At 51.1% G+C, this 24,573-nt stretch overlaps 1 protein-coding gene across 1 annotated transcript in view; it reads left to right on the top strand.

Moving 5' to 3' along the window:
• Window positions 1-17,034: 17,034 nt before the first annotated feature.
• Window positions 17,035-24,573, top strand: part of LOC135996687 (collagen alpha-1(I) chain-like) — a 50,883-nt gene continuing 43,344 nt past the window's right edge. The window contains exons 1-5 of the mRNA XM_065648855.1: window positions 17,035-17,056; window positions 17,546-17,693; window positions 18,584-18,742; window positions 19,288-19,483; window positions 21,306-21,449. Coding sequence (XP_065504927.1) covers window positions 17,035-17,056; window positions 17,546-17,693; window positions 18,584-18,742; window positions 19,288-19,483; window positions 21,306-21,449 — 669 coding nt within the window. The remainder of the gene's footprint in view (window positions 17,057-17,545; window positions 17,694-18,583; window positions 18,743-19,287; window positions 19,484-21,305; window positions 21,450-24,573) is intronic.

A 24,573-nucleotide genomic window follows, 5' to 3' on the forward strand; every position in this document is an offset into this window, starting at 1 on the left:
TCCCTGCAAGAAATCCTTCCAGATTAGACCCAGTTATAAAATCTTAAAATGTTCTGTGAGCAGTGGGCCATAAGGAGCCTCATTTCCTAAAACTTCTCTCTCCCTGTTGATTTTTAAGTGTCCGCTCTCTGTGTACCAGCAGGTCTGGACCCTGCCCAGGGCCAGCTCTCATGTCCCCACATGTGCCACCATGCCGAGCACATAAGGACTGAGATGCAGCCAGGGATGCTCACACCGCTTGCACCTCTATTTTTTGCATGTAGTAGGTGGAGATCATTACATTTAAATTCCAGTGTGCTGGGTTTTCAAGGGTGGATGAGTGCCTTTCCTTAAGGAAAGATTTTTCTAGAGAAGCGTAATGGATAGCCAGCAGGCTGCAGGTTTACGATCATATAAACTTATCCAGGGAGTTGAGCTGGATGATACATGCATTGCACCCATGGAAAAATAAACAGTTTGAACTGGGCTGTGCGCTGTTACGCCCAACCTGGTGCCTGTCCTTGTCGAAATATTGACAGAAGCGCCGCTGCTCTCCCAGCCAAGCAGCTCCAGCTCCTGGTGCTCAAGCCCAGGCTAAGCTGGGCTGGTTTGAGGTTTGATCCCAGTGAGGTGGAGGAGTTTGGGGACGGGGACAGAGGGTTTGGTGTGAGAGGCAGCTGGGGGTGGTCGTCCCCATCCCTCACCTCGGGCCAGGCTCCCAAAAGTCGCCCTAATTTCTTGCAGGGGCAGCCACCATCTGCTCCTGGTTGAGGTCCCGGCAGCGCCGCAGGGGCTGACGTAACGTCGTTCCACCCTGGCCAAGGCAGCCAGAGCTCTTTGTGTATGTTCACTATGTGCTATATATAAATATAACATTAATCTTGGCTCTCAGAAGCCTTGCAGTGATTGTGGGGCTGGTGTTAAGCCCCTGTGCTGGCTGTGGTGCCGCTGCCGGTAGCTGTGACTGGTTACAGCTCATCCCCTGAGGAGAGGAACTTGCTCCCCGCATCGCTGCGGCATCTGGGATTGTTCCTTCCTCTGGGGCTTTGTTCTCTTTGGGTGTCATTTGGGAAGGACCGCTTGGGACCCCCTTTGGAGAGGTGGCGGGTAGCAGGTGGCTCGTGGGGGCTCGGTCCTCGTGGCCCTGGCTGGGTGCAGACTCAGGTTTTGGCTCCGCAGGGTGTGAGGAAGGAGCCCTCTTCCTCAGGGATGCTCTGGCATCTGGGAGGGTCCATGCAGGTGTTGCAGCTCTTGCCCAGGCAGGGAAGGGCTCTCCCCCTGCTCCTGCCTGTCAGCCCCGGCGGCATTTCAGGGCACAGACATGAGCACAGAAAACCTCATTTCCCTCAGATAAAAAGAGAGCAAAGGGCTGTTCGCCCTGACCTGCCATCGCATAGCAAGATCATGATTTCTTTTTTGTGCTTTGCTCCCTATTTTTAAACAAACCAGGCTGGCAAGGCAGGGTCTGTCCCCTTCCCTGACATTGCAGTGACCGTGGGAGAGCTCAGCCGAGCATCCTTGGCTCCGCTGGCTGCATCCCAGGGTGTAGCAGCGCGGTGAGACCTGGTCCTGCCAGCGCTGCCACGGGCTCTGCTTGGCTGAGGCAGAGGGCAACGGTGGCAGAGGGAAGTGCTGCCTGGCTGCCAGCTGGTCGCCAAGAGACTCCTTGTCCCCACAGTCACTTCACTGTGCGAAGGCTTAATTCGACCTGCAGCCCCTGTGATGGAGCAGTCGGCTGAAAAACCATCAATTAAGAAAAAAAACCTCTCTAAGACTTGAACACCCTCCTCCCCGCCTTTCCTGCTCCACAGACTCGAGAGAGCAATACAGTGACAAAAATCAGCTTCTGTTTAGGGCACGTCAACCTTGACAGGGCGTCTCCATCCCACCATGATGGCAATTAGTGCAGCACTAATTACCCACTTGGAACTTTGCCGAGCTCCCCCATCCCTCCGGGCAGTGTAATTCCTGCAGGTTAAAGGCCACCTCAGGTCACATCAGGCTGATCCCAGTGCCGCTGGGGACAAGGGTGCCCCGGCACGTGGCTCTTGGTGCTGGGAGGGATGGCGGGACAGAGGGATGCAGCAGCCTCTCAACCTGCGGCCGGGAGTCTCTTTATTTCATCGGATTTGCCGCAGCGGTTTCATAGACATGTTGCAGCAGCTCTGCGGGAAGGAGCACCAGGATTTGCTGCGATAAGGTGCATTTCTTTTCCCTAATTTCCTTTCCACCCAGCCTCTGGCGCCTGCTGGGGGCCAGTGTTTCTGAGAGGGACGAGGACATGTGTTGGCTCTCTGGGAGCAAGGTTGACTCCAACACATCCCCATCCCTGATACCCTCTGCGGGTGTCCCCCCAGGATGCTGTGAGGTCTGGGTGCAGCACAGCCAGTGCTGCTCATTCTGGGGTGTTTAGCAGCCTGACCCCCCCACATCAAATCACAGAATCATAGAACAACCCAGGCTGGAAGGAACCTCGAAAGATCATCTGGTCCAACATTTCGTGGGTGAGAAAGCCTGGATGAGATTGTCTAGCACCCTGTCCTATTGCACCTTGAATTCTATAGCGATGGGGACTCTGCCGCAACCCTGGGGAGGTTGTTCCATCTCACTGTAAAAAAAAAAAAAAAAAAAAAAAAAAAAAAAAAAATTCTTTCTTGTTTCAAGATGAAACCTCTCGTGGTACAACTTGTGCCTGTCGCCCCTTGTCTTCTCCCTGTGACTCCTTGTGAAGAGGAGCACCTGGGAGACCGACCCCCGCCTCCTTGCTACAGCCTCCTCTCAGGTAGTTGTAGAGAGCGACGGGTGATTCCTGGGAAATGCAACCTCCGTAGCCTTTGAAGTCAGGACCGAACTGGGAAGCACTGGGATGGGGTGGCTGTGACACAGAGCAGGGCTGCAGAGCAGGGGGTGACGCCAGACAGATGCTGCTTTTGCTTGCTCCGTAATGGCTCTGAGCTGAGATCTCTTTGCCAGACAAACTGCAGCTGGGCAGTAGATCATGTTCCATCAGCTCCTCACTTTCTCTCTCTCTTTTATTTATTTATTTATGTATTTTTAAACCTGCTAGACATGGTGTTTTGAAGAAGCGCTGTTATTCTGCCGGATTGCTCTGGTTTATGCTTATCCGTTCCCTCTCTCCCTGCCCCTGGGGGTGCCAGTGTTTGTGCCGCTGCAATTTCATCAGGGTGCTCTGGATCATAACAGAGAGAAGTGGGAATCGATGGGCTTGTGTGGAGCAGATCCCATAGCGGGGGAAAAATGCCGTGTTGCAGTGTGAGAGCTGAGAATGATGTGATTCCTCCTTGGAAGGTGTAAATCAGAAGAGATGTTCGAAATAACCCCAGGCATGAAGACCATGAACTGTAGGATGAGGAAGGAGGCTGAGGAGAATTTATTGGGATATTCTCTGTGTGCAGCAGCATGCGAGACCCAGACCCGGTGTGTTTTGGGGCTCTTGTATGTCTCTATACTCACGATTAAGTGTGTGTGTACTCAAGGTTGAGTGTGAGTACCTGCTACAGGTGAAGCATAGGTTTTCAGAGTGAAAAATGTACATTTTATTATGACTTTGTCTGCTTTCCTGCAGCTGAGCCTTTCTTTCTAAGCCATATTTTCAATGGCAGCATCCACTGGGAGTGGGAAATGTTTGACTGGAGAGGCGGGTTCAACGAGTTGCCATCCAACGAAGGCATCTGCCCCACAGGAGTGAAACCTTCAGTGTGACAGCATTGCGTGGTTAGTACTTTCTGAAGTCCTTGAATAGACCAATTAACCAGCTGGGGTTTGCCTGTGGAAATGCTGCTCTGTGTTTTGGCAGGTGGCGATATACCGGCGCTGAGTGAGATGTTCTGCAATGAGAGCAATTAAAAGGTCGTTAGTGATGCAGAGGGGTGTTGAAGTTGGATCTCACTTTCTGGCAGCGAGCTTTGCATGAGCAGATTTTAAACAACTCCTGTGCTTTTTTTTTTTTCCCCCCCTTTCCCTTTATTATTTCCTTACTAGAGTATTTGGAATGTTTTAACTTTAAGGATGACATACTGAAAGTTTTGGGTGAGAGATGTGAGAAGAGACAGAGGACCCAATCTCCATCGTGCGGATGGGTCCTCCTCACCCTGGCCACTGAGTAGAGGACGTGGGATGTGGAAATTAAACTGAGCTGCAAAAGAAGAGGAAAAAAGAGAGAAAAACAAGTGGACACACACTCTGTATGTAGATTTTTGCGTGACTTAAAGAGCAGCTTTTTGGCCGGGTGGCTTCACTCTTCTACATCACTTGCAAACTCCTGCTTGTGTCCAGCCAGCTCCTTGGTGCCTCGCTGGTGTTCTCGCCATGGATTCTCTACCAGAGGTTTAACCACAAACAGCACCGTGGCACAGAGATGCTCTGTGGTGAGGCCGGCAGAGGTTTTGCAGGAGCTCGGTGGTTGCAATCATCTGGTTGCAGGGTCTTGTGTTCTTCCAGGGCAGGGCGGGTGGTGCAGGGACCTTCATTCCCGGCAGCATGTGAAGGGGATCACAGAATCAGACTGATTCGATTTGGTTGCACAAAGATCGCGGTTCTGTCTCGTGGCCTCAGAGCAAACCCTGGCAACCAAGCCCTGAGCTCTCTACCCCCACCTGAATGAAAAGATGTGCAATGAGTTCTGGTTTCATGTTGATGACTCCAAGGTTTTGTACCCATTTGGGAGGAGAGAAGGGTCTGAGTTCCTCACGCAGGAGTGTTTGAGCAAGACTTCAGCCTGGGCAGATGACAGGTCCCATGCTGGCCCCTCCATCCTACATAGGAAGCAAAAAAAAAGGCAGCTGGAAACCACCCCCAGCCTTCCCCTGACGTGCTGTGTTGTGGGGACGGGGGCATTGCAGGGACAATTTCTTCCCCAAAGGGCTGTGGGGCATTGGAACAGGCTGCCCAGGGCAGTGCTGGAGTCACCGTCCCTGGAGGGGTTGGACAGACGGAGATGAGGTTCTCAGGGACATGGGGCAGTGCCAGGGGTGGGTTAATGGACTCAATGGTCTTGAGGGTCTCTTCCAATCAAAATGATTCTATGATCTCCCTGGGGCTCATGGAAGCAAAAGTCATCCTGCTCAGGCTGGGCAGGTCTTGCAAAACCATGTACTGTGTTTAACAGTGGAGGTCCCCAGTGTTTCCTTCCTTGATAGGGTGAACCTTTAAGGTGCTGAACTTGCTTTGTGCAAAAACTCCTTCTGGTGGGTCTTTTTAAGGAGGAGATCAAGCTCCTGCCTGGAGTAGGTGGTTTTCTGATTCCTTATTAATGGGTTCATTTTATAACACGTCGCTCGTGGTTTTCCTCTCCAAATGAGTGGTCTTTTGGGAATCCTATACCTTCTGCACTAAAACTGCTGTTAATTTTCTTCCACATCTCCGCTGGCTTTATTTGTAACCTCTCACGTTAGCTGTAACAACCCATATGTTGATTGTATATATTATTTAATTGGCTGCTGGCCCACCTCACGGTTGGGTTGTGGTGGATTTTCAGTTGCTGGGAGGACTTTAAATCTAGATGAGCTGTTTTTCCAACAGGGAAAGATGTTTTTCCAAATTCAGCCACAGCTATTGGTCTTAAAGGAGGAACTAAGCTGGAGATCTCCTTTGGCGTATTCTTTGTAGGACATCAGATCACAGTGGTGGTTTTTTCTAGCTTGAAAATGGATAAATAGGAGGAGATCCCGTGCTTAGCAGCCAGTCTTGTACTACTTGATGGATGCTGACTGGGCACAAGTCACCCAAAATTAAACTAAAGCAGCAAAAATGCTCTACCTCACTGTGTTGCTTTAGAAATCAGTACTTAGAAGCCACATCTTTGGTTCCTGTGGTTTAGTTTTATAATTTTTGGTCTAAAATATACAAGACAATCATGATTTTGGGCAGAGTGTGACTGTGCCCCAGAAGCTGGTGTTACTGGGGCAGCTGCTTGTGGTTCTCTGGAAGAGCTGGGCTTGTGAGAAATTGGGTTTTATGGCTGTGGAGATACTGCAGGTCTGTTTAAAGTCACATGCAGTGGCAGGAGGCAGAGAGGGAGATTGTCGTAGCGTAATTCACGTTGGAAGAGACTTCTGGGGACCATGGACAGCAGGTCCATTGATCCAGGCCATTGAAAGGGCCGCCTGGAGATGACCACTGCTGGGTGACCGTTTTCCTACAGAGGCATAAATGGCATTTCCAAGATTGTTCCTTTGTGTCTGGGCTCTTATTTCTGATATGTGCAGTCTGGTTTAGTTTACCTTGGTCTTGAGCCCTGGAAAGAAGTGTCTGGGGTTACGTCAGAGCCCGCAGCTTTCTCTCAAGTACAGGGAGCCAACTGATACTCGAACGGGCAAGGGGAAGGGAAGACGGGGCTGACACACTCCAGGAGGTGCCGGGGTGTGGAGGGAGCTCCAAGCCTTGTCCATGTGAGAATTGCAGCTCCCAGTGCAGCATTTCATTCCCACAAAGACGGGAAGGAGGGGGAACATCGATAGCTGGAGGCCGATCCTAAACCGGCTGGTTGCAGCTCCCTTGGAGGTATTAAGGCGATGGAGGAAGGAGCATCCCAGGCTGTCCCGGCTCTGTTTCCTCCCCATCCCTTCATTTCAGCCCAGGGACCCCCCTGCCTTGCGGCTTCCTGCCTCTCCTGAGCCAAACATGTGCAAATGTGACCGTCAGTCCCCACCCTGGATGGTTTTTACACGCACAGGCTGGTATTTCCTCCCAGCTCCCTCTCCCCCTGCACGGCCCCTTCACAAAGAACAGAGTCAGGCATCGCTCCTGACCTTGACCTCTGCACCTCTCCTCCCAAAATGGGAAGCATCTGGCAGGCATGTGCTGCCTGGTGGGGCTGGGGGAGCTGCAGGGATGTTACACGGGCTGTGCCTTGTCCCCAAGCTCCCTGCTGGACGTTGATGGGTGGTCACTCCCAGGAACCATGCAAAATCCCCCCCCGATCTGCAATTTCAATATCTTACTTGCTGGCGGTAAGCTGCAAGGCCAGGTGGCAAGGATTGCTTTGCACAAGCTGGGAATGTTTTAATGTCTTAGAAAGAGAAACCTTGAAACCTTCCACCAGAAGGATTTCTCCCATTGTGATATCGGATACAGTATACAGCTTAAAAAATAATTCCTGGCACTTGTGGAGCAGGATGTGATAGAGTGTTTTAGTTAAGCAAACCCTTCTTTTTTTAGTCTGGGAAGTGAGCCCATGGGTTGAGCTTTTCTTTTTAATCATCACACAGAGGTGGCAGGGCAGCAGTATAATGTGCTGTGCACTTCGGTGAAGCTGGAGAGATACCAAGGTGGGTTACGGGTGAAACTCGTACTAGAGGACTAGAGGAGTTCTGGTGTTTTCCAGCATCTATGTGTCTATAAAGATGGTAAGTTAAGTGGTCCTCTTGACCACTCCAGAGTATGTAGCACTAGAGGTGATTTGCAAGTGAGGTGGAATAGAGATGCAGCAGGGTATTTCCCACAGATGTTATCAGACGTGGTCCTGAGGTGCTTAAACAGGAGGTGTCTACACAGAGGAAAAATATACTGGGGGATGTTCTTCAGGTTGGCTGCTTCAAGGTAAAGGACCAGTGAAGTTGAGGGAGGGTGGGCTTTGGGAGCTGCTTTGATGGATCTTGGTGGAGCCCCTCCTGGGGGGTGGTGAAGTGGTACCTTCAGCACAGTTTGGGGTTTGACAGCTTCTTTCCACGCAAATCCTGGTTTATGTATTTGCCTGGAGCCTTCTGAGCTGTGGATCAAACACTATGGGCTGAGCTTGACCCATAAGACTTGGCTGAAATGAGACTTTACAAGAAGAGGAGATCTTTTTGCTTGGGGGTGTCTTGGGGTCCCTGGCCCCAATGCCATGAGCTGCTGCTATCCCAGGCATCGGGAAGTTTGCCATGAAACTTGAAGGTTCACAGGCACCCCGGAATACTTCGGGTTTAAAAATGGCAGTGGAAGGGGAGAGGTGGGAGGTGAGCAGCTCTGTGAAACGCTGAGTGTAAAGAACTTGGAGGAGCATTCAGGAGTTGAATAAAGGTTGAAACCACAACAATTCAAGAGTTTGTGCAGGAAAAATTGGCAGTTGCAAGTGTGGAATGAATCACAAATGCGCACATGTTTTGCCCGAGGTGAAAATCAGAGTGCTTTTTGGCTATGAAATGTCAGCTTGTTAGTCTGGGAAACACTCATTTTTAATTTTTTCTTTATTCTTGTGAGCTGTGTTGAAGGGAGCAAGAGGGAAAAGTCGGGACTGCTCCTGCCCTGCTCTGCCCCAGGCTGTGCTGGTGCATGAGGCTCTTGTGCTTCTTTCTTTCTCTCATTCCTGCTCCATTTCTGCAGGTCTCCCGGGGCAGACGATGCATGGTAGCTAGATACAACCTCCCAAATGTTGTTCTTGATCACATGAATGTTAACAGCAGATCAGAGCCTGAGCACTGACTCTTGCAACAGCGTATCTAACAGCGAAGGAAGCAGAAATCGATCCCTGCAAAGTGCTGTGGACTTCACTTGCCTGCAGTGGGAAACTTTGCCTTTAATTAAGTGCACTGGTACTAATTTCAGTTTGGACATTAGTCATATGCTGAGTAACAGGAGCTGGTAGAGGCACTTGCAAGGCTCAGTGGCAAAGCTCAGCTCAGGCAGGCCCAGCTCCTGCAGCCCGGGACTGTGGCAGATGTGGGCTCCTGGGGAGCAGCGTCTGTCTGTCCCCGCTCCCTTGACATGGGACGCTTGTTGCTTTGCAGGGAATGCTGATATCTCCAAAGTGATTCATTGCAGCACGAAGTGGCTGTATATTAGCAAAGGTAGAAGTGTGCTGACCTGCAGCCATTCTTTTCAAGGGGAAAATTTGCCTTGCTGAAGGAAGGCATGGCTAAGAGAGAGTTTCAGTGAGTTAGGGTGGGTTTGGACAGAGGTAGGTTGTGTGCCAGATGCTTGTGGAACAGGGAGTCTCCTGCATTAAATAGAATCAAAGAATAGTTTGGGTTGAAGGGCCCTCCCCAGCTCCCCCAGTGCCCCCCTGCCATGAGCAGGGACATCTGCACCAGCTCAGGTTGCTCAGAGCCCCGTCCAGCCTGGCCTGGGATGTCTCCAGGGATGGTTCAGCCACCACCTCTCTGGCCACCCTGGGCCAGGCTCTCACCACCCTCAGGGCCAACAATTTCTTCCTCATGTCCAGCCTGAATCTCCCCTCCTTTAGTTTAAAACCATCACCCCTTATCCTATCGCAACAGGCCTTGCTAAAAATTCTATCCCCAATCTTTTGGGAAAAGCAGACTGGAGTTGCCTTTCCTTGCCAGCAGCCAGGACCAACAAGCTCTGTGAAGCATCCCCAGTCCCGACCCTGCCCAGCAGGGGCTGGAGGAGCTGGCAGCAGCAGACACTGCCCAGGAGCCCGGACACGGCTCCCTGCCCGCCGTGCCTGGCACAGCGCGGAGCGTGTCCCTGCCAGCATTCTGTCTGGCCGCATGTGCCGTGCATGTCCCCTGGCTTTTGCCCCCCAGCTCTCTTCCCCGGGTGCCGGCTCATCTCCGAAGCCAGCCTGGTGGGACGGGCCATGCTGCTGAGCATCCAGCTTCCTGGCTGCAGCTGCTGTGTTTGCCCTGTGCTTTCCAGACCAGTGATCGCTCCAGGGTCATGGTTTCAAGGTTTCCCCTGCAGAACGGCATGCTGGAACCACAAATTTAAATCACAGAATCGTAGTATCACTTTGGTTGGAAAAGGCCCTCAAGATCATCAAGTCCAACCATTAACCCACCCCTGGCACTGCCCCGTGTCCCTGAGAACCTCATGTCCGTCTGTCCAACCCCTCCAGGGATGGTGACTCCCCCACTGCCCTGGGCAGCCTGTTCCAATGCCCCACAGCCCTTTGGGGAAGAAATTGTTCCCCAGATCCAATCTGTCTCTTCCAACCAAAATGATTCTATGATTGTATGAAAATATATTGTGTTGCGTTGTCATTTTTCCTGGGGATCTCAGTCAGAAAGGACATGCGTTGGGACAGCACAAGCCCTGCTCCTGCACGGATGCTCTGTGGATGCTCATTTGTGCCATCTGTATGGGTTTAAGTTAACCTGAGGCTCCTTTTTTTTTCGTCTGGGCAGATCTGCTGTTGCGACCACCAGAAATGAAGCTGCTTTTGTGGGTGCTGCTGTCTGACCCGACGGGGCAGCTCCGGTGTTCTAACATCGGGTTCCCTGGGGCTGGAAGCTTTACTGCTGCTGCTTTCCCACAGGTTTTTTTGATACTTTGATTATAACTTGGAGAACAGGAGTTGCAGAGGTCCTGAGCCAACGTGCATGTTTTCGCGGTGTGACAGATGGCTCTTGGCATGCGATCAGACTCTTTCTGGTGCCTTTCACCAGTGACTAACATCTGGGCGTATCGCCTTAGAGCTGGCTCGCCTTGCACATTGCTGATGATATCAGGTTTAAGCTTCAGTTTTTCAGCCTCGGATGATGTTACACATACAGTTTAAAACCTCTGTTAGACTAAACCAAGCGAACCGATTCTTCACTAGCAGAAGGAGCAGGGTAGTTTGGAGGACGGGTTTGGTTTTAGGGTGCACCAAGCCCTTATTTGCTGAAATGAGAGGAATTCCCAGGATGGGCTCCCTGGACATATTTATTTTTATTTTCTCAGGCTGTAATCTCTCCCAGATGTGTATGTCTGCAGCAGAAGATAATACCAACCCGCCTGTTTCCTTTGTTACTCAAGACACTTTCAACATTGTTGAAATAATAGCTCGAGCTGAACCTTTGCCAGACATTAAAATAACTCATCTAAGACAATGGGAGGTTTAGCTGGAGAAACATTTACGAAGATCAACTTGTAATGGAGAAGAAGGGCACGGAGGTATTTCAAAAGTAGATGTTTCCCATCAAACTGCCGCTTCATTCCAAAACACTGAAATTGCATTTCCTTTTGTAAGAAATCTTTCTGCCTTTACCTCTTCATTTCACTTTTGTAGCTTCTGGTGTATATTTTGCGTATTTCCCTGTGCCATTTGGTGAAGAAAGGGGAATTAGGACGTAAAGCAAACCCTTCTACCTCCATCCAGTCCTACCGCTGCTCAAGGGGACACTTTTGTGCTGCCCCCCACAGCTGGCTTTCCTACCCCCACAACGTCTTGCTGAAATTTTTAAAATGCATCTCATTCTGCCTTAGGAGGTATCCAAGACTTCTCAAAACATCATGAAAGCTCAAAAGTAAGAGAGAGAAAGAAAGTGGTATATGCCCAGGGATCTCTTGGGCAGCCCAGGCTCCCCAGGACAGGAAAGACTTGAGCTCAGGTCTCTGCTCACACAGACTCTGCCTTTGGCTCAGCAAATCCTGATGCCGCAGGGAGCTGGGAGGAAGCAGCAGGAAAGCCTCACTCGGTTCCTGCCCTTTTCCTCTCCTCTCCTCTAAGCAGCTGCTGTTGGAGCCAGGGATGGGGGCTGGAGGGACCTCCTGGTGGTCCTGACCTTGAATTCTGCCAGATCTAGAGAAGAGAAGCTCTGGGGAGACCTTATTGTGGCCTTTCCATACTTAAAGGAGGCCCATAAGAAAGATGGGGACAGACTTTTTAGCAGGGCCTGTTGTGATAGGATAAGGGGTGACGGTTTTAAACTAAAGGAGGGAGATTCAGGCCAGACATGAGGAAGAAATTGTTGGCCCTGAGGGTGGTGAGAGCCTGGCCCAGGTTGGCCAGAGAGGTGGTGGCTGAACCATCCCTGGAGACATCCCAGGCCAGGCTGGACGGGGCTCTGAGCAACCTGAGCTGGTGCAGATGTCCCTGCTCATGGCAGGGGGGGACTGGGGGAGCTGGGGAGGGCCCTTCAACCCAAACTGTTTTATGATTCTAAGCCTTGGCCATGGGAGCTTAGCGGGGGGGTGGTGTGCACACCAACATACACGAGAGGATTCTGAAAGTCAGGGATACAACCTCTGGCTGTGCTGTGGGCTGCCCTCCGTGGGGCTGAGCATCCCACCCAGAGGAGGTTTTCATGTTCATCCCTTCATTGCATTTCTCTGGTGGCTTTGTGCGTATTTATGTGGGTGTCTTCCAGCCCTACAAAACAAAACAGCAGAGAGGGAAGGTCTTGGAAAGCTGGTGCAGGAAGCGAGCCCCTGGAGTGTGATAGTTTGTAGAATTTGCTATTAATTTATTTTGACAGCAGAGCAACAAAGGAAAGTTTATTTACTAGCAACAGTGAGGGCCAATGTTGTTGGGACTTGTCCCCACTCAGTGGCGCACAAGTTTTACTAGTATGTTTTTTAGTTGTTTTTAAATGAATCCCACAGAATCCTCTGCATACGCAGTATAGACCAATTCCAATCTGGTTTATGCTGATTCACTGTAATTCAGTAATTAAGTTTAATTGCCGTGAGGAGGACTTGGACAGATTGAAGAGTGACTGTGCAGGGATTTGCACAGGTTTAAATGAAATCCATTTAAAAATGCCCCTCTAGCTAAACCTATTAAGCCCTGAATATAGATAAAGCATCAGTTCCACAGTGTTTGGCTTGAGCAAAGTGAGGGTTTGATCTCAACCCAATGGCATTTGCTGTCGGTGCTCCAGGAGGGGACAGGACATGGGTGCACAGAGCAGAGGAGGGAGGAACAGGGGTGGATATGTGGAGAACGGGAGACAGGAGACAGCCCAGGGGTAGGCAAGGCTGGGGTGAAGTGTAGCACCCAGAGCATTTCCCCAGAGACCAGGAGCTTTGGGTTGAGGTTCATTCTCTTGGTTGCTCAGGAAGGAGATGGTTGAGGAGCTCTGCGGGATCTCTCAGTACATGGCTTGGCAGGTTAGAAGTGGCTTCTTTTTGGTTTTCTTATTAAACAAACAAAACCAAACCCACAAACCAAACAAACAGCAAAGAAACAAAAACCAAACTAACCCAAATGAGGCCACTCTCAGGGTGAGATTTTCATGCCATTCTATAACTTGGGCAGTTGGGATTTGCAGAGAGAAGACCTGATGAGGATGGTGAAGCTGAAGGCTGAAGTGCCCACCAAGCCCACTTCCCTGCTCCCGTGGCCACTCTGGTTTCATCGTCTTCATTGTGGGTTTAGCAAGTCCCAATTCTTAAACTTTTTGCTATCCTGCTCCGATTGCTCTTCTCAGAAAACTCCTTCACAGACTCTTCTTTTTCTGCCACTTGGCCTAATTTTTCTTGTAGCCAGCGTATCCTTATTCGGGGTCATCCCAGACTTCCAGCAGCCCTCCCTCCTCCCCAGGCTTTGTCCCCAAAAGCCCGTCTCTGTCCCACAGAGCCCCTCACGCTGGGCCCGTACAAAGGAGTGGCAGACACCTGCAGATCTGCGTCACGAGCTTGAAAAGAAACCTGTGCTCCGATTTTTCCTGTCCAAACAATGCGTACGGCTAGTTCTTTTCTTCTGAGAAGGTTTCGCTTCCCTGAAATTTTCTGTCCTCTCTGTGGGTGGATGGTTGCATTCACTCTTCCACTAATAGGTACAACGTTCTCCGTGAGAAATGTACTTTTTCTTTTTTTCTTCCTGCTTTGGCTCTGTCCCCTTCAACTTCCAGCCAGTGGTCAAAACCAAATTATCTCTGCTCTCCGGAGCAGGGAGACGAAGGTTGAAATCCTGTTGCATAACCCTCTGAATGCGAGCCCGTTGCTGCGAGCTGCCTGCGCTTTGGCTTAAGCCTGGTCTCATGTGGCTTGTGGTGCTGCCCTTAAAAAGAAATTATGAGGTGTCAAGGGAAATGGGAACAGCAGGAATCAAACGTGGCACAGGAGGTGACACGGGTGGCTGCCGTGGACGTTATTTATGTTACAAGCAATGCTGGGATAGAAAGAAAAGCAGGAAGAGCTGCTGGAGGGTTGGTGTTCTGCAAACGCAACTCTACCGAGGTGTCCTTGACCTTGTCCACCCCATGTGCAGAGTCATCAGGCAAGTCCAAACAAATATGAAACTGCCACCTTGGATCCCCTTGGTCCAGAGAAGGTCAAGACACAACCTTCAAGTCTGAGAAGGTCTTTCAAGAGGCAAAGTGTGGAAGAGAGTGAGATGTTGAGAGAAGGGTGGAGGAGCATCGGTGTTTTGGGAGGGCCTTCTTGTTTAGAGTGCTTGGTTATGGACCATGCCTGTGCTCATGTGGTGGTGTCAGCGGTGCGAGCTGCCGGGAAACCCGTGTCCCTGTGTAAAAGCCTCTTTTTCCATCACTTCATGCAGAGAGCCTTTATTATTAAATTCTAGCTGTGATGTATGAGCTTCTTTAATTCAGAGCTTGCAAACACAGCTGAAGTGCATGGCCTGTGATCCTAAGCAGACTTTTAGCAGGACATTTTCATGAGGCGCTCAGAGATTGGAGGGAGAAAGGACTCATTAGGTCATATGCTCCGTTCCCAGCCAGCAAGTGCCAGGGCTGTCCTCCCAGGTTGTCCCCAGGCCTTGGCCAGCCCAGTTGTTTCAGGTCCCAGCCAGTGGTGCCACGTCCAAGGGAAGTGACTCAGTCTGGCAGATCCTGTTACAAGCTCTCCCAGGGCTCCAATTATGCTTTATGCTTTTTAATATCATTCCCTTTTCCCTCATTTCCCTCCTTTGGGGAGAACATGAAGCAGAGTATAAGCTTCACATGTGCAAGCCAGAGGAAAGCACGAATGGTCACTTTTCTGTATTTGCAGCCCCAGGATGTCCCCACAAGGAATATCTTCCAATGGGATGGGGCAGTGGGGGACCACAGCTGAACCCTGTCTGGGTCCTGAGAGTGCTGATGAGCCTTAATGGCCCTGACCAGCCTCACCTGGAGCTTCCACCTGCACCCTCAGCCCAGGAGCCCGATTTAAACTCAGCCCTGTGCCCCCAGCTCTCCCCTAAGCTGTGATACAGGGTGCTGCCCTCCAGCCCTGCCTCTGACTTTGTCCCCTGGATGGACCATGGACCAATGCTGGGTGTAATTTTTGTCCTGGTAGGATCCCTGGTATGTTTGTCTCTTGTCTCTTGGGTGGACTTTGCACCTGCACTGTAGCCTTGTTTCCAGCCCAGCTTCTGCCCATGGAGACATCCCAGGCCAGGCTGGACAGGGCTCTGAGCAACCTGAGCTGGGTGAAGATGTCCCTGCTCATGGCAGGGGTTGAACTGGATGAACTGGGAAGGTCCCTTCAACCCAAACCATGGTATGATTCTATGTCTCCCTTTGCACTTGACTGTACTTCACGGTGGACCCAGGACCTGGTTCACATTCGTGGTTAGCCTTGGCTGGGGGTGCCCAAGGACCCTGTTCCCAGTGCTTGGCTCTGCCTGTTGGTGGCACTGCCCACGCTGGGGTCCCTCAGCTCCTGCCCTGCCAGCCCCTGGGGAGCAGCCGCCCCTTGGTGCTCCCTGTCACTGTCCCTCTCCACTGCCCAGGTTGGTGGGTCCCTGTACACCCAACGGGTTCCCAGTTGGCCTCACAGAGTAACCAGGATCCCTCTCCACAATGTTCCCTGCCAAAGGATGTATTCACCTCTGGGGTTGTCGTCTGGGTCACCAGTCTGACCAAGACATGTTTCCTGTTTCTCTTCTTCTTCCTTTGGAATTTTAAGTCTGTGTGGGGCCAGAAGACCGATTAAGGCAGGAAAACCCTGTATTGAAAACGCGGTTGTGTGCTATGACTGTACCCTGCCCAGCAAAACTTCCATGTACGTGTGTTATTTCTAGTACAAAGTCTCCAGCTGCAGCTTGTGTAGGAAGCCCTGATAGAATCCACTGAATTCACACTTGTCTGCCTGTAATCACCAGCAAAGCTGATCGGTGATGGGAGCTGCAGCCTCTGGAGATGGACCGTGCAGGTCTTGGCACATCCACTGGTGTCAGCAGCTGGGAAATCACCTCCCCAAACTGCTTGGGAATGACAAGGGACAAACATTCCTGTTTATTTGGTTGGGTTTTTTTCTCCTTCCATCAGCTGTGTTTGGTCTCACATTAATTCCCCATGCTGTGCACGCACATCACTTGCAGCAGTGATAAACTCTGCCAACTTGGTACCATGTCAGAGTTTATGACTGTTCAGGTCTCCAAGGGCTCAGCCCTGCACCCTGTCGGGCTTGGTACCGTTTTTTGCAATGTTCCTGCTGCCGAAGGCTGTTGCACGTTGACGTTGCTGAGCTGAGAGTTGCCCGTGAACATGTCAATGCTGTGACTGTGTGGGGAGTTGGGGAAACCCCGGGTGAAATCCCGAGTCACCACGAATAGCCGTGTGTCCTGCAGGACCCCATTCCCTGCCCTCCTTCCCAGCACAGGACTCTTTCCCTTGCAAAACCTTCTGAGGAGGTGGTGGTAAGACTGCTATGTTAGCATCTGAACTGGATCAAAGCAGCTTTCTGCTCAATTGACTTGTTATTTTCCAGAGCAGCAGATCTATACGGTGTGTGTGTCCCCTGTCAGGCTGCAGCACACCCGAGGCTGTTCATCTGCCCTCCAATAAATCTCGCACCTCGTCCATCGGCAATGGGATTTAGAGTGAATACAGAGGCTGGATGCCTCCCAAGCGATGGCAGATGCTAGTGCAGATGGTACTGGCAGGATTCCCATTGACAAGTCATCGAGTGGGATTGTCCAGGCCCTCCCAGTAAAGGGGCTGTGGTGGATCTGGAGTGATCTCATGGGCCTGTCCCGTGTCCCCACCCCTTGCAGGTGGCAGGGTTGTTGCCCACTGCCCAGCAGTGTCAAGGCATGACAAGAAAAGAGAGACCTGGTTGGAGATGTCTTGGAGGTAGAAACAGTGTGTCCGGGTAGAGCCAGATGTCTGCAGGTTTGGGGGTTTTTTTGCTGATGGAGGGGAACAAGAAACCTTGTGGTTTTAAACAAATTTTTGTTCAGCTGTTTCTGTAGTTGAATGATTCTTTAGCTAAAGAATGAACCTGGAAAAGGAATGTCTCTGTTCACCAAGGGCATCAAAAGCTCCTCATGAGACTGAAGTGATGGTGCTGCCAAGTAGCCCAGACCAGGAGCTCTCACCCAATTCAAACCATCTTGCATGTTCAGAGCGTAGTTCTGAAGATGGGACTTTCACCTGCTGGGAAAGGGTTATTGTGTGATACACAGCTCCCGATGGAGCTCCTGACCTTGTCGCAGCAATGAACCCTGTGTTGGGTGAAGGTGAGTGCTCCTGTCCTCTGGTCAGAACACAGTAACCTCAGCCCACTCCTTTGTCCAGTTCTTTATTGAAACTGGACAGACTTCAACAAGGAAGCTTGGGGAAGGGCTGAGCAGGGTTTTCTGTACCCATCTGATCCAGGACTTGTGGTTTAGGACATTTGGTCCCAGGCTTTGCTTTATAGTCCTGAGCATCCTAGCTATGTAAAGGTACCACCACTGCTGGGGTAGGAATCGCCCTTCATATGTTTGGGACACTGGCCTCAAAACGTCCTCCATTTCAAAAAATATCACCTGGCTGCCTCTGAAGTTATCTGAATGTTTATTTTGGTCTGAGCTGGCTGAATTTGTGAATTATTTTGATTTCCCCAAATTGCATTCTCTCCTTCCTGGAGGTGTTGTCTGTCGTGTAATAGGAAGAACAAAGAGAGCAGAGCCCTGTAGTGAAGGTATCTCAGCTGCTGAGCATCTCTTTCTTCTTCCCCAATGCAGATGAAGTGAACTTGCTGGACAAAATTACTTCCCACGCACAGGACCTCAGCAATATTTCCTTCAGCTATGATGAAGCCAACTGCAGCGTCCTGGAGATCGGGCAGTACGCGACCCTCAACATCCCGACCAGGGAGGCATTTGGGGACAGGTGGGCTGGGCTGGAGGTGGTGCTTAAAATCATCTCATGCATGCTTGTTGGTTTGAGGGGTTACTTTAAGATCTTATTCTGCAACAACACAAAGAGAACACGTTCACTCTGTTCTTACGAGCTCAGTGCTGCTTCTTCCGTCTTTCTTGGTCACAGAATCATAGAATAGTTTTGTTTGGAAGGGCCCTCCCCAGCTCCCCCAGTGCCACCCTGCCATGAGCAGGGACATCTGCACCAGCTCAGGTTGCTCAGAGCCCCGTCCAGCCTGGCCTGGGATGTCTCCAGGGATGGTTCAGCCACCACTTCTCTGGTCATGCGCAGGGAAGACACATTGGGACAGTGGTTGACTGACCATTTCCAGGAATGTGTTTTCTTGGTGTTGCCATGAGAAAGACCTCTCTGCTCCAGCACAGAACTGGAGAGAGCAAAAGAGGCAGCACAGCCATGTCCATCAGCATTGCTTGATGCCAAGGTCTGTAGAGACCTAGACCGGGTCAGACCTTTGCTGTGCTTGCGAAGGGGCTGTAGCTTGCTGTGGACAAGGACACTGTGAGAGAAGGCAGCGTTGAAGAGGTGCTTGTAACTGGGTCACCATCCAGTCTCAGAGGTGAGCAGGGCAGGAGTCCCATGGAAAGTCATGCACAGCCACACAAGCGTGTGCTGAGATTGCACCTGGGACACATTAAGGTTATATGGGGGATGCTAATTTTGTCCTTGCTGCTTCTTGTTGAGTACCTGACCTTACAACCTGAATGGCTGTTTGCTCTTGGCCTTTTATTTTTTTGTCCTCACTGGGTTCGTTTGTACTGAGACTTTTTATGTCCTAAGAGGGCAGTTGGCGGTGATGATGCAGCTGCTGCAGGACACCATGTGTTGCTTCTTTCTGCCAGGTTTGCGGATGAGCTGAGTGTGCTGATGAAGCTCAGGTACTCGCTGAAGGAGGACACCAGCCTGGTGACCATCCTTAGCCACCGGAGCCACGTGCTCTTCCAGATCAGGATTAACCCCTACGCCTTGGTCTTTGTCACCACCAGAAGGAGGCACTATGAGTAAGTTCCAGCTCAGGTGCTTTTTTCTGCCTTTTCATGCTTCCTTTTGTACTCCTAAGTTAAGGTTTCTTACTATGGGCATTGAGCAGTGCTGCTGTGACCCCACCTCAACGGAATCAAGGTCGTGTCCCCGCTCCTGGATGATGGTCCCTCAGACCTGGAGCTGTGACTGCACAGGTAGTCACTGCCTAACTCAACTCTGTCAAAATGATGCAGGTCTGGAAAACAGAGCAAATAAGAAAAAGATTCAAATACCTGGGGGATAAATCAAGTGGGGAGAGACACAAATACCAGTAATTTTCAGGACGCCTCAACTGCTTGTAGATGTACCCAAATCTATTGGATAGAAATAACATTGCTATGCTGGAAGAGAAGCGATGGTGCTGACTTGTGACTTGATTTCTCTTGTACTGTCCTTGGCATCTGCACTAAGGATGGTTATGTGAGGGACCCTGGGAGCTGGTAAGGGTGAAGCCCAGTCCTGCATAAGGTGTGGGACCAAAGTTTCATGTTGTGCCTCTTCCCTTCCCCTCCGGGGTACACAGGTTCCCAGTTTCCCTTCTCGGCGATGGGCACTGGCACCAAGTTGCTCTCAGCATCTCTTTGGAGAGGCTGGAGCTGCACGTCGACTGTCGGCTGGTGGACAGAGTGAGCTGGTCCAACTACTTCGGGATGGGAGTGAACACTGAGGGGCTGATCATCATCGGGGGCCTGATCGAGTCCTTCGAGATCCCCTTTAAGGTGAGAGCTGGGCAGACCTCGCAGGGCTGGGTTTGAGGACATGATCTGCTCTAGCTGCATGAAGTGAGGCTGCAACACCCCTCTGAAGGAATCCATTGCCTTCTCTTCCTAAATCACACCATTTATTTTCACAGTTGGAGAGGGTGAGCTTTGCAAAGGCTTCGAATTGTGCAAAGTGCTTGGTTTTGGGTCAGGGCAACACAAATGCCAGCAGTCACATCAGCTGTAGAGACCTCTAGGTTACAGATTTACACTCATCCTCTCTTGTTGACCATGACTTGTACCATGCACAGAAGTCATCTGTGCAGTCACCATACCAAGCATTTGGTTGGGGAGCTTGTCCCATGCATGTGTTGAAGATAAAATCCCTGCTTTGAGGGCTTTGCAAGCAAAGGGTTCCCAGCGGGGCAGAGTAGATGGCCTTGTTAAAATGCCTGATAAATCCAAGGCTGTCAGGCTTTGCGTTGAAACATCTGATGGTCAGCCTCAAACTGAGGGCGTCAAACAAATCTAGCTCTTACAGAAAAAATCCAAGTGGCATTTCTGAGGCCAACCCCTGGTTTGTATCATCAATCTGAAGGTCTTCTCCGTTCCTGTGTGGTACCTCTCTCCTTGTCCCTGGTTCATAGTGGGCTGCCCACCTGCTCCAGCCTGAGGAGGAAGGTTTCAGCTCATTTAGTGAGCAGGTCAGCTGGCAGCTCAGACATGCTCCTCTCTGCTTTTGCTGCTGCTGGGAGGCAGCAGAGGAGCACTGGGTGGACAGAGCCAGCTCAGATGTTCCCATGGATAGTCGTGTCGTGCAGAAAAGCTGCCTGAGCATCAGTGGTGCCGTGTTGCTAACTAATTATTTCAGTTGCCCTGAGCTTAATGAAGGAAATGTGAAAGCAGCCTAGTGAGGCAGGGAGTCACAGAATGATTTGGGTTGGAAGGGAGCTTAAAGCTCATCCAGTGCCCCCCCTGCCATGAGCAGGGACATCTGCACCAGCTCAGGTTGCTCAGAGCCCCGTCCAGCCTGGCCTGGGGTGTCTCCAGGGATGGGGCATCCACCACCTCTCTGGCCAACCTGGGCCAGTGTCACACCACCCTAATGGGAAAGAAAAAGCTCTTTTTTTAATAAGTTTTGATTCTGCCAAGTGCAGAACCTTGGCGATTGACATTTTGCCTTGTGCAGACAAACAGGCATCTCTGTGTATCTGCCCGCCTCCCTCCTCTGTCTGCTGATCTGTGCTGGGAGTCCAACATCGTGCTTTGTTCTTCTTTGTTAAATCCTCTCCTGTACAGAATATTTTCTCTTTGTTCTCTCTCCTCATGCACCCTTGTTTTCAGCAGGGCTTTTGCAGCACGGGAGCAGCTCCTGCCACTGTGCAGCCCCCAGCGAGCGGCCCTGGCTCAGAGCTGTGGCGTCCGGTTGTGCAAGGGCGATGGAGGAGGTTCAAACCCTCCCTGCCTGCAGACATCCAGCTGTCACCCTGTCAAGGGGTCCCTTTGGGTACCCCCTGCACTGGGGTTCTGCGCAGGCTGGCCCAGGGAAGGATGCTCTTTTGGGAATAAAGAGTAAGGGCCTGATCCTTCAGTGTGCTTAGCATCCCTTGAATCCTCACTGTTACTTAATTCAAGAGTAGCTGGCACATTGCTGGCTCTTAGCAATGTTCCCAGGATCTTTGCATCCAGCTCTTGAAGATGGGGAGTAAATGCTGGTTGCCTAAACCAGCCTGTAAAGAAGTCCCTGGCTGTGAGAGGCTGGAGACCTCTGCTCAGACCTTTCCCGCTCCTCTGGAGGAAACGTGGTTAAACTGTGGTTTCTGTGTCTCTTCCTCCCCAGGGTGCTCTACAGCAACTGACTTTTGTGATGGGAGACGCAGCAGCCGCTGGCGAGCACTGCCACAGCTACAACCCAGCGTGCACAAACTCCTTCAAGCTCAACCGCTCCGGTTCCCCGTGGGAGCTTCCACCAGCCTGGCCAGAGGTGTGTCTGGGAGCACCTGACAAATATGAGGGTTGCTGGTCCAAGCTCTTCTTTTGAATATTAGGAAAAAAATCTTCATGGAAAGGGTTGTCAGGCATTGGAACAGGCTGCCCAGGGCAGTGGTGGAGTCACCATCCCTGGAGGTGTTTAAAAGGCTTTTAGACGAGGTTCTTAGGGACGTGGTTTAGTGCTGGAGTTATGTTATGGTTGGACTCAATGATCCTGAGGGGCTCTTCCAACTGAAATGATTCTATGATTCAAATGAAAGGACCAACCCAAGGCATTAATGTGGCCTGGAATCACTTGGGTCTGCAGTTGGAGTTGAGATGCAAGGAGGTGATGGTGGCCAGCACATGGAGTGGTTCTTCTTTCACCATCCAAACCCTCCCTCCAAGTCATAGATGGGTTTGGTGCAATTGAAGAATGAGTTAGAGGGAGAGTTTCTGAGCCAAAGAAAGCCTGGGTGTGTGTACGACTCTATGTGCTCATGTGTTGAAAACAGGAAAGTTTTGAGTAGCTGTTGAGTAATGCTGCAGCTGGAGCTTTGCTTCTGGAAAAGGGTGAAAGCAATGGGGAATGGTACAGCAATTTGAAATTCTTGCTCCCTGCCAGCAAGATTGCTGCATTTCTCCCTTCGCATTGTCCTTTTGAAGGCTGTTTTGTTTGCTGGAAAACGGAAGTTTTGTGGATTTTCGTTTTATTACACTGTTCAGCAATTTTTCAAGAAATACACCTGGGCCAAAAAGCCCAGATCACACAATAAATCCCCGAAGATGCAAAGCACCCAGGCTTTGTGTGGGAGCTGGAGTTGGCCCAGGGAGACACCTCATCTCTCCAGGCCAAGTGTCTGGAAGGGCCTCCGGGCTGCCTGGCAGAGGCTCGGGAATGTCCATGTTTGGCACAAACCTCCCATGTGGAGGCACAAACCTCCCTTTTCCGATGGTCTGGCGAGGAGCTGGGAGAGGGCAGTGGGAACTGGGTGTAGGATGGGGCACCTGCCCTCTCTGGGTCCTGCCCAAGGTTTCTTTCCCCTGGGGTCCTGGTGCTGGCAGGTCCAGGCAGCAAAGGGACCAGTGACACCACCCAGTGTCACCACAGCCCTGCAGTAATGGCTCCATTCCCCAGCATGGGCTGCATCAGTTTCCATGTTTATTATTTTAAGGGGAGGATTTTAGGAAAAGCCCTGATCATCGGGGATTACCTAGGAGCTGGCTTTTGCAGGGAGCAAATGCAGAGAAGGGCAAGTGTGTGGTGCAAGGGATGAGCAGCTCAGGCTAGTTGTCCGCCTGCTCCAAGGGAGATCAGTGTGTCTGAGCTGCCAGAAAATACAACCCATGGTCATCCCCAAAATGCTGCCTTGCATTTCTCATGCTGACAGCCCTTAGGCACCGGCTGTAGCTCTGAGATAAGTTGGACTCGCTCCCTAGAGCTAAGAAGTAAAGACAAGTTGCTGATTTAAAAGCTACAGGTTGTGTCCTCTGAGCCTGCAAGGTGATGAGGTCCTCTTAGCCTGCTCTTAATATCTGTATTATCCTATGCTTTATAGGCCTGGAGCACTCACCTGAGTGATTCCAGTGGTTTACCCAGCAGGGAGAAGGTTTTATTTTAAGCATTAGTAAGTTGACTGCAAGTGGGAACCCCCAGGATAATTCTGCCCCACATCACACCAGTTCCCATCCCGTGTTGGCCTTCCTTCAGGCCGATTAGCTTCAGAAACAAAAGAAACCACAAAAACCACCAAAGACTCAAGAGGTTTAATGGGAAGCTGTTCCCTCGTGTTGCTACGAATGACTGGTTCCCAGTATGCATTCCCAGGATGTTTCCTGTGCTGGAGCCAGTAATAAGCACGTGCTGAAGTCAGCGCAGGTCCTTGGGCAGTGATATTTTTCCTCTTTCTCTCTCCAACTGTTTAGGTGCCAAAAGAAACCAATGAAATCCAGGACTCATCTGCTCAGGTACGTCTCTCTTGCATTGCTGCAGGGGGTATGTGCAGGGAACCCCCTCCCCAGGTCCCTCTGATGCGTGTCACCAACTTCATGGCTCCTGGAGAAATGAGTTTCTCTAACGAGCAATCTGGTAAAAAGTTAAAATACCCAGGCAAGGCTACAAATTATTATTTTCTTTATTGCAACATCTCTCTTTAGTAGTTTAAATGTAAGTTAACTACCTGAAAGGAGGTTGTAGTGAGGAGGGTGTTGGTCTCTTCTCCCAAGTGACAAGCAACAGGACAAGAGGAAACAGCCTCAAGTTGCACCAGGGGAGGTTGAGGTTGGATCTGGGGAACAATTTCTTCCCCAAAGGGCTGTGGGGCATTGGAACAGGCTGCCCAGGGCAGTGGGGGAGTCACCAGCCCTGGAGGGGTTGGACAGACGCAGAGATGAGGTTCTCAAGGACATGAGGTAGTGCCAGAGTTGGACTCAATGATCTTGAGGGTCTCTTCCAACCAAAATGATTCTATGTCTTTGAGCAGGCGGAGGCCAGGTTGAGTTTACGTGACCTTCCTGAGTGTTTGCATGGAGCCCAAGATGGGTGGCGTGGCGCAGGTGGTGATGAGATGGATCAGGCCACTGCCTGCAGCTTGGAGGGAAGGAAATGGTGAGGTTGGCGGCGTGGCAGGTCTCTTGCATGGCACAGGAAAAAGCAGGAGGCTGGATGACTGGTGCTTCCACCCACGCGTGGGATGTGAATGTGTGCCTAGGGAAGACCTGCTGCTGCTGCTGGCCGTGCTGGCGGTGGGTGTGACTCTGGGGTTGCAGGGCATCATGCTGCCTTGGCTCCCCGGGAGTCCGGTGATGGGAGGGAGGTGGGTGCTCCCAGGTCCCGCTGGTGCTCGTGGGGCTGGGGGCTGCCTCCTCCTCTCCCTCCTCCTCCTCGGAGCTGCTCTGGCATCTGGGGAATATGTCTCCAGATCTCCCACATACGTCAGGGAAAATGAGCGATTGCTCGGAGTGAGGCAGGCTGCAAGTCCTTTAAGTTTCTGCTTTATTTGTGATTCCGAGCCAAGGTTTGTTTTTCAGGTTCATGCAAACAGACATCCTGAGGGGGAAACCTGCCAGCAAACGTGAACTGAGATTTTTGTGTGTGAGACTGAGCAGTAAGGAGTCCTTTCCCATTTCCCCTCGCC

Source organism: Caloenas nicobarica, chromosome 19 (assembly GCF_036013445.1).
Source record: "Caloenas nicobarica isolate bCalNic1 chromosome 19, bCalNic1.hap1, whole genome shotgun sequence".
NCBI classification, from domain to species: domain Eukaryota; kingdom Metazoa; phylum Chordata; class Aves; order Columbiformes; family Columbidae; genus Caloenas; species Caloenas nicobarica.